This window comes from Drosophila santomea, chromosome 3R, assembly GCF_016746245.2.
Source record: "Drosophila santomea strain STO CAGO 1482 chromosome 3R, Prin_Dsan_1.1, whole genome shotgun sequence".
In the NCBI taxonomy this organism is placed as follows: domain Eukaryota; kingdom Metazoa; phylum Arthropoda; class Insecta; order Diptera; family Drosophilidae; genus Drosophila; species Drosophila santomea.
This window is the reverse complement of record NC_053019.2, coordinates 10430001-10443689: the sequence shown is the minus strand read 5'-3', so window position 1 is coordinate 10443689 and position 13689 is coordinate 10430001. Positions and strand designations below refer to the sequence as shown.

Sequence of the window (13689 nt, the reverse complement as noted above, 5' to 3'; positions counted from 1 at the left end):
TTTATATAGATAGATTGCATAGATATATCTCTTCGTTGGCACTCTCCCGCTATGCTATACATATATATGTACGAGTATATTCACTTTAATTTGGACTAAGCAACTGCGTAAAATGCGCCACGCCAACGCCAGCAACAGGGTGATATTTTCCCTATAATATCTCGAAGAGCATCCCAAAATCCCAGTGCCCACATATATCCCCCATATCCACCGATCTCTCCCCGCGGAAGATCCCCCTCCGGATGGCGGGCATAGTTAGGCGACTTTTGGTGTTGGCGCTGCTAATGATGCAGCTAAGGAAACGCTTTATAATTTCTCTTTAAAACCAGCAACATCTGATGCAAATGATGAACAAAAAAATAAAGACCACAACAAGAGCCAGAATAAGAAGCGCCCATACAGATACATTATATATATATACATAAAATGAACAGCGAAAAGTTCGTTGTCTGATCATTTCTTTGTTGCGGATCCCCGAAATGAGACAAAGGGTGACGCGTCTGAGTGTGCAGATCATTTCATATGATTCCCACTTAAAGTATGTAATTTAAAATGAAAATCAGCTCGTTTCTTGACATTTTGCTAATAGTTTGGACATGCGATGAGTTGATTTGTGGCATGGTGCAACACGTTGCGGGCATGATTGCCAGATCGCAAGATCGCAAGATCCGGGATGATTAATGAAGTGCCTCTAGTTGGCCGTCCTTGACATTTGTCTGGCTGCCTAACAACTGTCACAACATTTCAAGCTGGCCAACAACGCATAAAGCAGGTAACAGGCTTCTAACCGTAACCGAACAGGTTAAGCCCTAATTCCAATCAATGTTTTTGGGACTTTTCGGTTTTCTTCGGGTATACCGTACCGTACTATCCACAAATACGGCTGGGTTTTCCCTACAAAAGGCAATTTACCAGCTTACCTTTTCCCAGTCCCCCTGCACCGTTTCCCCCTACCGTCCTTTTTTGTTTCGTAAATTGCATTTTCTGATTTCATCCGAAACGAAGGAGGATGGTTCATAATCAGGTATGAAAGGTTACGCTTCGCATTTGTGTTGTATGTGTATTGTCAGCAGGAGCACCGCAACGCAGAGTCTCAGTCTCAGCCTCATTGGAATGTTCACTTTGCCGAGGGATCTCTGTAGGAGAGATATCTCTGCTCGTCCCGTCGTCGCCTTCTCCTTTCTCCATTCTCCACTACGCATTTGCGTTTCTCGGGGTCCAAAAACCGAGAAGAAAAATCCAAGAAAAGAAAAGGAACTTAATCTCTTTTGTGCAATATTCCCTGCTTCGACTCTCCGTTGTTTTGTTCATTTAATGATAAAAAAAAAAGAAATACAGAAACCTTTACCTTTTTATTTGGAATTTGGTACCTTTTTAATCTCGCCCTCTCCCTCGCTCACCGACCCTCTCCCTCTGTCTCTCCCTCTCGCTCTTTCTAGCTATATTATATATATTATCAAAGCATTGTTCTTTTCGTTCTGTGCGATCGCAACCCTTAGCGGGTTTTGAATTTCTTGGCCAGAACAAAAGGTTCCCTCTGTTATTTTTATTTATATCTCGCTTTTATTTAATTTCTTGGCCAAACTGCGAAATGAGCAAAAGTGCGCAGGCGCAACTGTTTCACCCAAAAAAAAAAAAAAAAAAAACACAAAAAACCAAAAACAAGGAACCGAAATCAAGGGGAGTTTTAATTTTTCGGAATTGCGTTGCTTTCATTCTGTATGGTGATTGCCGCAATTGCACAGCGTGAATTGATTTGGCACAGACGCCGAAAAATAGAAGGGGGAGAAATCGAACGCAGGGTGGATTTTCCAAGATTATTTACTTAACAGTTGCATACGAGCCACAATCCATTTCCATTAGCAGCTAGCAGCTAGCAGCCAGCAGACAAGATGCGTTCCCAATTCCCTCAAATATTTGTTTATGGAACCACTTGGCGCCTTTTAAATGTGATTATTTAGTTAACTGCCTGCATATCTCGCTCTCTATCTCCCCTCATATGTCCGTCTCTCTCCGATTTCGGAGTTTGTATTTGGATTATGGCAACATTTTCGAGCTGCTGCTGCTCTGACTTTCAATATTTGTTCAGTAGTTTGACCCTTTTTAACAGCTCTATATATGCCAGCGCATGGAATGCGTATCTGTATCTGTATCTGTCGGATACATGATGCGAGTTAACCCATTAGGCTGAACCATCAATTTGCGCTATCCGAAATGTAGCCGAGCCAAAGCGAAGCTACAAATACGAAATAGAGCCACAAATGATATACCAAGATCAATATGAATCTGGCCCTCACGAATATGGAAATGATTTTCCACAGCGCTCGATCTCTCACAAACATTTCACATTTTACTCTTTCGCTGCGCCTTTATTTATGTGGCGTTACTTATGGGGAAAATCCAACCCCAAACGCCCCAACCTCCCCCTCCCATGAAGAAGCTAACCCAAAATGATTTATGAGCGCCGGCTCCCGAGACGAGATGTCTGCTAAACGTTCTCAATTAAAAAGCAAAGCACAACGAGCGGCTGTAAAATGACAAATTGTGATACAATTGACAGGAGAACTTGTCGGCCAACAAGCGTCTTTCTCCGATAATGTGTGTATAAAAGATTTCTGGTTATTTGCACGATTATTACGATTATCACGATTATTACGATTATCACGATTATCAGCCAAAGACCGGATGTTTGGGCGCAGCGTAACAATTATCTCTGGCACTCTGCTATTTTCTACGATTTTCTACCAGATTCAACTGTTTTCTTGCATTTTTTGGTACGCTTTCAGGTAAGCAGGGAAATCTCTTGGCCAATGCAAATATTGACACTCTTTCTGTTTCTGTATTTTCCTACCGTGTGTGTTTGCCCACAGCGAAGAGCGTTAGGAGTACGAGTGCAGTGTATCTGAGCGGTAGCTGCCCCAGTGAGTTTACCTTTGGGTCGTAAACTGAAGTATCTGAAGTGGAGTATCTCCCGGGGACCCACACTTTTCTACTCTTCACTTTTTTTCATGGAGGGGTACGAGGTTGTGGGGCTATAAAAAGAAGAAGCAGTTGGTGAGTTGGTGAGTTGGTGGGGGTCGCCGAGTCTCTGGTTTTGTTTCTAGTTGCTGCTTGTGTCACCTCAATTGCGGCTGTTTTACTACCGATATTGTGCGCCCATTATAAAGATATAGATATGGAACAACTACAACTATGACAACGCATTCGCTTTGCCTATGTTGTTGCTCTATTTGTGTTTCTGTTTGTTGATGATGCCGGGTAAAAGTAATCAACGACATTAAACAAGTCCAACATCATCGTCATCGGCTAAGCAAATAAAGTTCTCTTTTTTTCCTGCTGGATTTCGGTTTTGTATTACAACGAAATTATTGTTATTTTTATGAGTGGGTTGCGGCACAAGGGCGGCGCGCAAAGCTTTTGAAGGGGGGCTATTGAAATAGTATTAAATAGTAATGTTTGATTGAAACTTTTGAGTTTGCATTTCGATTGGCGCGTGATTTACGACCATAGTTATTGTACTTAAATATTTTTTAGAAGTTGCCAAGCTGACTTTCCCCCACCATTGAGCCACTGCATTTTGGCTATTGAGCAAGCTTTTAGGCACCTAAGCGTGGTTCCATTTTCATTTTCCCATTGTGTAGGTGTGAGAAACCCGATATGGTTTTGTCTCGATTCGAGTTGGCTCTAGTTTCATTTGATTTGAGGTAGTTTGTTCGCTGTTCGAGGTAAGTGCATTTTCGCAGTGACTGAGCAAAGATACATAGTTCTTCGTATGTTTTGCGGTCACAACTTTTGTTCAGGTCTAGACGAGATACTCATTTCCCCGATGCAAACCGACAGAATCTTTTAGCCGAGTTTATGAAAAATGCCCCTCAGCCATATCTGCATCTTCTTCGGCGGTTACTTTAATTTGGTTTGTTTTCCCCGGGGCCACAGTAAAAATCTTGATAACAGACACTCGCACAGCGTCGCCAAACTCCTTCCCAAATATATATACAAACATATATAGTAAAGTATATATATAAAGGTTGCTCTTGCTGTTTGTTTATAGTAATGTTGAAAGGGGGCAGGGAAACCCGCATGCGGCTGGCGCCGTGGCACGCAACATGGAAATGAAAATAATAAAATGCGGCTACGTGCTGCAATTTAGGCGCCTCGCTTTTCGTATCCCCCGCTGACTTTTAACTCCGCAATTAGATCAACTAATAATAGGGCTGGATTCTCCAGGGCTAGTAGTTGCAGTCTCAGTTCTAGGTCGAACTTTGAACTTTGCGGTTTGAGTTTACACCTAATTAATGGGAAAATATTTATTAGCATATCTAACAAAGTATATTATTATCGATAGGCCTGGTTAATTTGCGGAGATAAGAAGGCGGGCTTTTGGCTTTTCATTCAGACAATGACTTGTTTTTTAGCTGGGCCTTTCCCGCTCTTTTTTTCTACCTTTTGCGAATCTTTTTGTCCGGCCCTTTTTCGTGGTATTGGGCCGTGTTATCACGGCTATCACTGTTATCACTGCACTCTTTTCTCAAGTGGCCCAGAGGCTCAATGGCGATCGACAGGCGGCTTCTGACGGCAGCGACAACTCAAAATGCTGGCTACTGTGCGCTGATTCCAAAAGTCGCTGGTGCGGTGGTGCATAAATTGCTTTATGGCCCAGTCGCCCACTCCGGTGGCACGGGTCTAAAAACTCTGGCTGGAAGTGGAAGAGGGGGGCTTTATGGCCACCAGCCACCACATTACTCAAGTGCCTGCAGACCAGCAAATATAGTATTGTATACCCAACACCAAACACCCAACAGGCCGTAGTATTGTCCGTAGTCCGGGGCTATCTCCTCGCTGGCTCGGAATGATTTTATAGCCAAGCGACCTGGCCATAAAATCATGCCCAACGCCCAACCGTGTGTATTGGCATTATAAAACGAATATAGTCCGGCTGGAATGGAATGATGTCTTTTACGAACCCAGATTTAGTTGCTCAGTTTTCGCTTTTCTGCCTCGCGTCTCGCCTTTCGCCTTTCGCCTTTCCGTTAATTGGCCGAGGAAATTTCCTGATTGAATCATAATTTGAGCTATAGTTCTATAGAAACGCATTGTATATATATAGTTTTTATGACGGTGTATGATGATAGCACGTGGTTGATGAAATGGTACTGATTTCAAAATTCCCCCCATAATCGCGCGCGCGGGAAATTTATGACCACCTACGCCAACTGAGTTTCGATTTTTATTTTATTTTACTTAAGATTTGTTTTTTTACTGTTTTTGTTTTCTTTTTGTTTCTGTGTGTTGTATCTTTGAGGCCAGCGATTTGGAGACGCGACATTGTAAACCTTTTGCCGGTTGTATAATTGCATTTATTGGCATCATAAAAAAGGCGCTTTGAAGAGCAGTATCTAAACAGTAGTGATTTCTTTTCGCCCGTTGTCGCAAAAAATATGAAGTGAATAAATAAAAAATCAACAACGGAAAACAAAAATAGAAATTTATGAGGTGCTCATGTGAAACTGATTACGAATGGGGTTCGCTTTTGGCACTCAGGTTCCGATTTTGCTTCTTTTCTATTTTCTATATTTTTTTTCTGTTTTTTTTTTTTTTTATTTCGAGGCGCGTGACGATTTCCGCAATGACTCGATTTGAGAGTGATTCGAAATAAAACTGAACTATAAATACAAAATTGTCAGCTGCAGACGCCCACGCAATGCAGCAGCAGCAGCAGCAGCATGTTGACAAAACTGTTTTTGGGGAAAAGTTGGGGAAAATCATTTCGTTTTTATTCCCATTTCCCATTTCATTTTCACGCCCCAACTGCCGAACGTATTGCGCGTATTTATAGACTTGTCTCATGCTGTGCATTTTACTAGTTGCCCGCATGATTTATATATTTTTAAAATCATACCGTTCTCGTCTCCCACTTTCGGCGAAGAATAACTTCAATTAGGATGGACCGCGGATGTGTTCAAGGTTTTGGGGCAGCCATTTTTTTATTTTTGTTTGGTTCAAAAACCAAAGAAAAAAAAAGACCAACCTCCGGTGGTAAAGTGCGTGCAATATAGGCCCGGCCAACATCTTTGGCCGACTGCTTTTCTGCTTTTCATATCAGTTAAAGCCAAAAGCGCGAGCCTGCATAGCGAAACCAGTTTGGCGAGTTCCCATTTTATCTGTATCTCCAGTGTGTGTGCGCCCGCGTGTGTGTGTGTGTGAGTGTGTGTGCAACACCACATCAGCCAACCAGCATTTGAAAATGCAACATAAAAGCCAACGGGCAACCACTTTTGCAAAATACCCAACACGCAACTTGGCTCCCCGCATTTGCCCCCCTCAATTTTTCGATCGCGACTCTTCAATGGCCGTGCTTTGTGTTTGTTATTATTGTATGTAATGTGTAGTATGACATGGCATGGTATGGTATCGTATGGTATGGCACTCACAATGGGGCGTTTTTCTCATACGACCATTTCGTACAATGGTGTGGAAGTGCCCACATATCGAGATACAAGTCTACCAACTCCTTCCCGCCTCGCCTCGTCCGTGTGCAAAGTGTGTAATTATTAGCTGCACATGGCTCAGTTGATTTCAAATTGCCGTTACTGCCTTGGACCGCTGGAGTCGAACTCTCGGACTCGATTCTGTGTGGGTTTTGTTGTATCTGGAAGATCACAACTGCAGGAGCTGTGGGAGACACAAAGCTATTGTGAGGAACAGCTAGCTTTATAGCTAACAGTATCCCAAGTGCATAGTGTGACCAAGGCAGTATATTCCGCAATCAGTGTGGCCTTGCACCTGATGTGCTTACATTTTCAATAATGCCCTAATCCGCTCATGGGCAATCCGCAATGGGAGATCATCCGTAATGCACGTAGCTCCTTCCAGGGCCATGTCTTTTATGCCCGGAACAATGTAAAACCCAACTGGTGGACCTCCCGCCTGCAGGGCAACCTTGTTGCACATGTGTAGCTGGGTGGTCAGCCGGCAACAACTTTGCACAAAAACACAAGCCACACATACGCATGTGGCCAAGGTCAGGTCCGTCGACCGTTATATAAGATATCGCAGCGGGTGTTTGTCGGCGATATCTGTTTATCTAACGACTGAAGACCGAAAACTGAAGACCCGAGCTCGTCTTGGCCATATATTGTGGCTCAGTTCCGTGAGAGCCAACTAATCCAGCGATGAGTCGCAGTTCGACAACGGATTTCAAATAATTCGCACAGCATTTTGATGACCTTCTCGGTCGGTCTGTGTGGCATTTTATCTAGCCAGATATTGCCTTTGTGATCTTTATCTAAGTGTGTGGTTTATTTTTATATCTCTGTGTGTTCGGGATTGCTATAAAAGCGAGAATCTCTTTTATGGTCACAGCGAGTCGCATCGTCACCTCTTCAGTCTCTGGGCTCTGTGCTATGGACTATGGGCTATGAGGTTTGGGGTCTGGGTTTTTGGCTTTGGCTTTGGGTCCGTTGATGAGCTGATGAGCACAAATGTTGCGTTTCCCATGCTCGCCGTGGAACCGATTTGCTTATGGTTGCTGTTGTAGTTTTATAATGTGTACAATATTTTGGTTTGGCATGAGCTTATCGGCCATCAGGCCATCATAAAATGGCAAAAAAGAGTCAACTAAAAGAGAGCTGTGCTCGCTGCACAGGACAGCTGGCCAAAGTCTGCAGTACAGAGGGAAAAACCTGTGAATTTATATAAATATCATTTAAAATGGTTGTTAATTTAGAAGAACTATTTTTCATTGTGTAAACTTAACACCTACTAACCATGTCCCTCTCATTCTTTCTCCTTGCAGATAAGATCACAGAAACCCTATTATACCGCAGATCCCGAAGTCGACTCACTGGTAAGTACAATGAAAAAAAAAAAGAAAAAAAAAAACAAAAAGCAAAGCTGGCAACAAAGTTGCACAGCCTCCTTAGCAGCAAGTTGCCAAAGCCAAAGATCATGGCTATTTTTTTTTTTTGCTCTTTCCCCAAGCGATCTTGTGTATGAGTGTGTGAGTGTGTGTGTGCATCACCTTGACCCAAAACAACGACGACAATTGAATAATTTTCTTTTATTTAGAATAAATCACAGTGAATTTAGCAAAAGCCACAGCCAACGAACGCAATTTATGAGCATTTGTTCGTCAGACCGAACTGAGTTGTTTAGTCATTTTATTGGACAGCGTTGCCATACTTTTCGCTCTTGCTATTCGCCTTGCTCTCGGGGGAATGGGGATATAGTAGTCTCTGGGCGATATCGGGGCATATAGACATGCATATAGGGGAGTCGAGCGTCGAACGTCGAGCGACGAGCGTCGAGCGAACCCATGCGAACGACAATATGAAGCAGAACGATTTAATGATGCATATGACATTTTTGCACTCTCTAAATGGGCTGCCTGCCTGCCAGCCAGCCTTGGGTGTGCAAGGAAAAAAAAAGCACAAAAAAGTAAAAATGCAAAAAAAAGATGCAAAAAGTAACAACAATGGAGCCAACGGCTTGGCTTCAGTGGAATATGCATTCGCGATCTTGGGCAGAAAAGGGGGGCTCGATCCAAGGCAAATGCCAGCAGCCAGCAGCCAGCAGTCAGCAGCACAACCTTGACGATGATCATGATCGCCGCTCATGATGGGCTCAAATCTTCGAGGATCATTATGATTACAGTTTTGGGTCTGCCAGAGGGCATCCAGATTTTGAACACTCAGAGGGGGAGCTCGTTTATGAGCCACAGCCAGAAGAAGTGAGGCAACGAAGTGAGTCAGTGGTGATGAGTTTGGGGTTATCTAAAGTAGAGCTTACACCCAAATTCATTTAACAAACTTTGCTGAACACATCCGCAAACATCGACTAACCACCCAAGTTAGGAGTAAGCCCCAGCAGATCCTGCTCCCTATATTTTGGGTTTAAATCTCTTTGCTGGCATTCCTCAGCCCACAGAGTCATAACAATTTTATGGCCAAGAGTTGGGAAGTGCGGGAAACGTTGGGGGGACCAAAAAGAGATCATTTCGGAGGCAGCAGCAGCAGCAGCAGCAGCAGCATCCAGCTGAATGTAAATCAAGACGGAAATGCCGCGTGCAAAAAGTGCAAAACGAGCCATGCAATTGGCTACCAGCTAAGCCAAAGTCGGATGGAAAAATAAAAAAAAATATTTAAAAAAAAAATCCAGATGCATGCTGCACATATAGAGGAACGTATGAACATATATAGTGCAGAGAGCCGAGAGTCTGGCGGAGTATAAAGAGATTATGGGCAAAACTAATTTTAATTGCCGGCAGTCGTAAATGTGTCACTCACTTACCCACTCACTCACGGCGGAGTTCCCTCTGGTGGCCCTAATTTTATGCACTTGCAGATTAGTTTATTAGTTGTAGTACAAAATCACTGAAAAACCCCCCCTTCCCCCGAGCACCAACCGCCATTTCCCCCCCGTTTGCAGGGGCATAGATCGTCTTGGCCATGGCCGTGTGTCTATCTTTTGGCCCGCTCGCGTCTGCGTCTGCGTACTTTGGCCATAAATCATTTTGGCATGCCACTCTGTGGTTGCCACTCCCCCCTCGCCGCGTGCACCGCCCCTTTATCCGCTATCGTGTTTGAACATTTAAAAGTGCATTTAGTAACACTCACTTAAAGGAAGAGGCAGAAATAAAAGAAACCCCTTGCTATAAAAATGTTTATGGCATGTCTTGGGTTAAAATGGAATTCCTGGCTGCAGTAGCCGCAACAATAACCAAAACCAAACAGGCCACACAGCAGCAGTTAGCAGCATCGTAAAAATGTCAAATGTCAAACTGATGTTTTAATTAGCGGTCTGGCCACACCAGCAATCACTTCAATGCCTCTGTGAGAGTGTGTGTGCGTGTGATTGAGTGTGCCCGAGTGTTTTGTGTAACAAAATTAAAATGTTTATTTAAAGTTGCTATCGCGATTTATCTAAATCTCTGCATTTTACTCTCTGTATTTTACCCTACTACATTTGAATTTCTTCTCGTTTTCTTTCAGATGGTGCAAGCAATACAAGTACTTCGGTTTCACCTTTTAGAATTAGAAAAAGTAAGTAACGATTTTGCAGTAATATTTCTAACTTTAAGCATACCACTTAAGTCAGCTTAGACATTGCCATAGCTTCAATATCAAAGCCCATTTATGCAACCTCATCAAAGCGGCAGAAAAAGCAGCATTTGTTTAGTCATTGCAATTAACTGAAAAAGCCAGAGTGGCAAGCCGGGCCAAGTCGCAGTCGTCGGCAATCATTTATCAACGCCCCAAAAAGACCACCCAAAATGCTTAACCAGGAACCGAGGAACCGAGGAACCGTGGTATCCAGGACCCAAAAACACAGTCTCCAGCCGGCAGGCCCATAAATAAAACCGGGTCCAAAACGGCGGGGCGAAAAAAGCAGGCAAATAGTTGCCAACGGGCGCGCATTTCAATTACCAACATTTGTGTTGACATTTTATTGAGCCATGTTGCAAAAGGGGTGAAAAGGGGTGAAAAGGGGCCAAGTGGCCAAGGGGACACATGTATAGTTGCCCAGCAGGCGGCCACAATATATACATATATGTACATATATATATATCTGTATATATCTGCAGTTGGCCTAATACACTTGCAAAATGTCTAAATTAAAGGAGCCATTGCGGCAGCAACAAAAAAAAAATGCAGCTGAAAATTGAAATTGAATTAATTGCCAATCAAAGTGAAATATTTGTTTGCGGGGCAGAAGGGGAACACAGGATGTGGGCCTAGACCACAAATATTTGGCCAGCGGCAGGTGTTTTCTGTAGTTGGTTACAGTTTCATGCGTAAGATAAAAAATGAAAACGACAAAAAAAGGCAAATTTTTCTGAAAACAATGGAATGCATTCAGGTTTCGGCATCTCTTTTGTTGTTGATACATGAGGTGTGATGACTGCAGGGACTTCCCCCCCACGGATTTTCTAGCATAATTCCTAGATAACGCAGTCACATTAATTATTTTCCCAAGTAAATTGAATGGGGGCGGGTTCTCTGTTCACTGTTCTCTGGCACAACACCTACTTGATTATTAGACACTTTATTGCCTAAATGGAAAAATTACAGGTTGCCTAATTTGTTTTAATTTCAAATAATATGCAAGCGGCTTCGGGTGCGTGTCTCCCAGTCTGTGACTTAATGGAAGTTGTTCCTCAAACGTGGTCGTAATTAATGCCGGCTAGCCCCCTCTTTTCTGTATTTTGTTGTATTTCATTTGTTGTATTTGTTGCTGCTGCTGTGCTGAGAAAATTAATTAGGCAAATGCGCAACGAAGCGTGGAGCGAACCTAAACCTAAACCGAAACCGAAACTGAAGCCGAAGCCGAAGCCCAGAGCTGGAGTTTAAGCCAGGTTGAGAATGAGACTGCGGCTGAGGCTGAGAGCTAAGCCGGCCAGCAAACCCGTCCGAAAGTCGCTCTTCACTTTTTTTTTTCAATTAAGTCTTAAGTAAGAAATTATGCAAAACATTCTACACGAACCGAAAAAGACCGGAGCAGAACAAGGCGAAACGCTCAGGGAATATATTGTATATTAGAGTGGAGTGGAGTGGAGTGAAGAGCTGGCACATCATTAATGGCGATTGTTTAAAATCCGAGGAACATGGATACAATCGATTTAGAAGTCTGATTTTAAGATAAACCACCTGACCGATGCAAGATTACTGGCCATAAAGCAGTCGTTATCTTGGCCCTGCACTTGACCCAAAGTCGTTTGCTGTGGAATGCCGCAACGCGCGGCATCTTTTTGCGGCAAGAGCATAGACCATGGTTATATGGGCTAATGACGGCGAAAAGGAATCGAACGAAGAAGAGTCAATCAAGGTGCAATTAGTGGCTAATCACCAAACGCTTTCTAAGCTCGCGAAAGCAAACAAAAGCGCAAAACTAGTGCAGTAAGCCAAGTTAGTCAGTCAGTCACTTGGCCAGCTGCAATTTGTTGCACCCTGTATAGAAAGCCAGAACAAGCGTGCAGAATAAAAAAAAAAACAAAACTAAAACAGCCAAGATCTTTATCAACATCACAGCAGCGGCCGAGAGACCACGACAGGTTTTTGTTTTGTCATTTGTCACTCACACAGCTTGCGACACACACGAAACCAACAAAGAACTGTAGCAACTTGTACTGAAAAACGTTAAATCGAATTCGAACCGAACTGAACTAAAAAAAAATAAGGCATAAAAAGCACACTCATTTATATGCAGCCAACAAAATGCAGCGGTCGATTTTTGGTGTATAAAATAAATATATAAATGCAAAGAACAAAACGAGAGAAAAAAAGCAGAAAAAGCACAGCTACAATGAAATACAAAATATACTTAAATAAAATGTGCGGGTTGACTTGCAAAAACAAAAAAAAAAATGTGGAAAAAATACAGAAAAAAACATACAACATCTATATGGGAGCGAGTAAATGTATATCTGTATCTGTGCATATTTGTTGCCGCTGCTAAAAACAATAAAAGCAACAACGGCGAACAGAATCAGTTAAAAAGACGTTTTCAAGACTTGTGTCTGTCAAAAACTGGTTTGGCAGTCTCAGTTTCAGAGTTTCTGAGTTTCTCAGTCTCAGAGCTCCAGGCTTTGGTACCCAGTACCCAGTTCCCAGTCTCCAGCTTTTTAGCTCCCCACAGCACACGGACAATTCTCGTCACAGAGTCACATGCAAAAGGCGAAAAAAAGCCAAATAAAAAAATACAAAATAAAATACAGAGAAAAAATCAAGCAGGCAGGCATTGCAATTGACAAACAGACAGTGGGACGGTGGGACAAACCGACTGATGGACAGATGGACAGTGGGACAAACAGACAAAACAGTCAAGCTGGCAAACGCAGACGGAGACGGAGATGGAGACGGAGATGGAGACGGCGATGGAGACTGGGACACAACACGTTGGGTCAGTTGCACACGCTTCTCCGCCAGCGGGGGGCATGGGTATCGTATCGGATCGGGTCGGGGAATCGGAATAGGAATCGGAATCGCTTGGCTTAAAGCCGGCATGGGGGCATAACAGAACCCACAGCAACAGCAAAAGTAACAGCAACGATTTGGGGGCCTTGTTTTGATGGCCTGGCCAAGATCGCTTCGGGATCTCTCGCTGAAAAACACCAGCAACATCACCATCGACAGCTGTGTACTTTTGGCTTTGGCGAGAAGCAGAAAGACAACTGATGCGTTTTGGCTGAGACAAATATATCAAGGAACTCAGAAACCTAACTCAGAAATGAGCAAAGCAGTAGTTCCGTTGAACTTCGAGCTAAGGAGGTTCGATCTTAAAGAGCAACGTTGATAAGCTATTATGGGGGCACTTATGCAATACGTGCTACAATTAATTGCACCGCATTTAAATGTCAGAGAGAGCACAGTAAACTTGTTAGACAGACGGCTGTGTTCTGCTGTGCACTTTTGGATGGGGGAATACTGGTAGGCGAATACTCGTATAGTTGAAGCTATCTATGAGCGGAAATCGAGAATTACCACTGCGCAGATTGGAGCGATTTGCATCGAGATTAGAACGAACGGAGGAAGCTGCCAGGGAGGGGGTGAGGTGAGCTGAACGGGCGGGAAAAGCCAATGTTGCTGCTGTGAAAAGTTTTGCTTAACAGGATGTACAAATGAGCGTCGGCATTTACAAGCAACGCCCTCTGGTTGCTGCCGCTACTGCTGCCAATGCCGCAGTCCATGTCCG

At 43.4% G+C, this 13689-nt stretch overlaps 1 protein-coding gene across 3 annotated transcripts in view; it reads left to right on the top strand.

The window, feature by feature from the left end:
- Nucleotides 1–13689, top strand: part of LOC120454510 (homeobox protein homothorax) — a 107726-nt gene that overhangs the window by 13751 nt on the left and 80286 nt on the right. For all 3 annotated transcript variants that reach the window (XM_039639866.2, XM_039639865.2, XM_039639867.2), the window contains exons 4-5: nt 7796–7846; nt 9990–10040. In XM_039639866.2, the coding sequence (XP_039495800.1) occupies nt 7796–7846; nt 9990–10040 (102 nt within the window). The remainder of the gene's footprint in view (nt 1–7795; nt 7847–9989; nt 10041–13689) is intronic.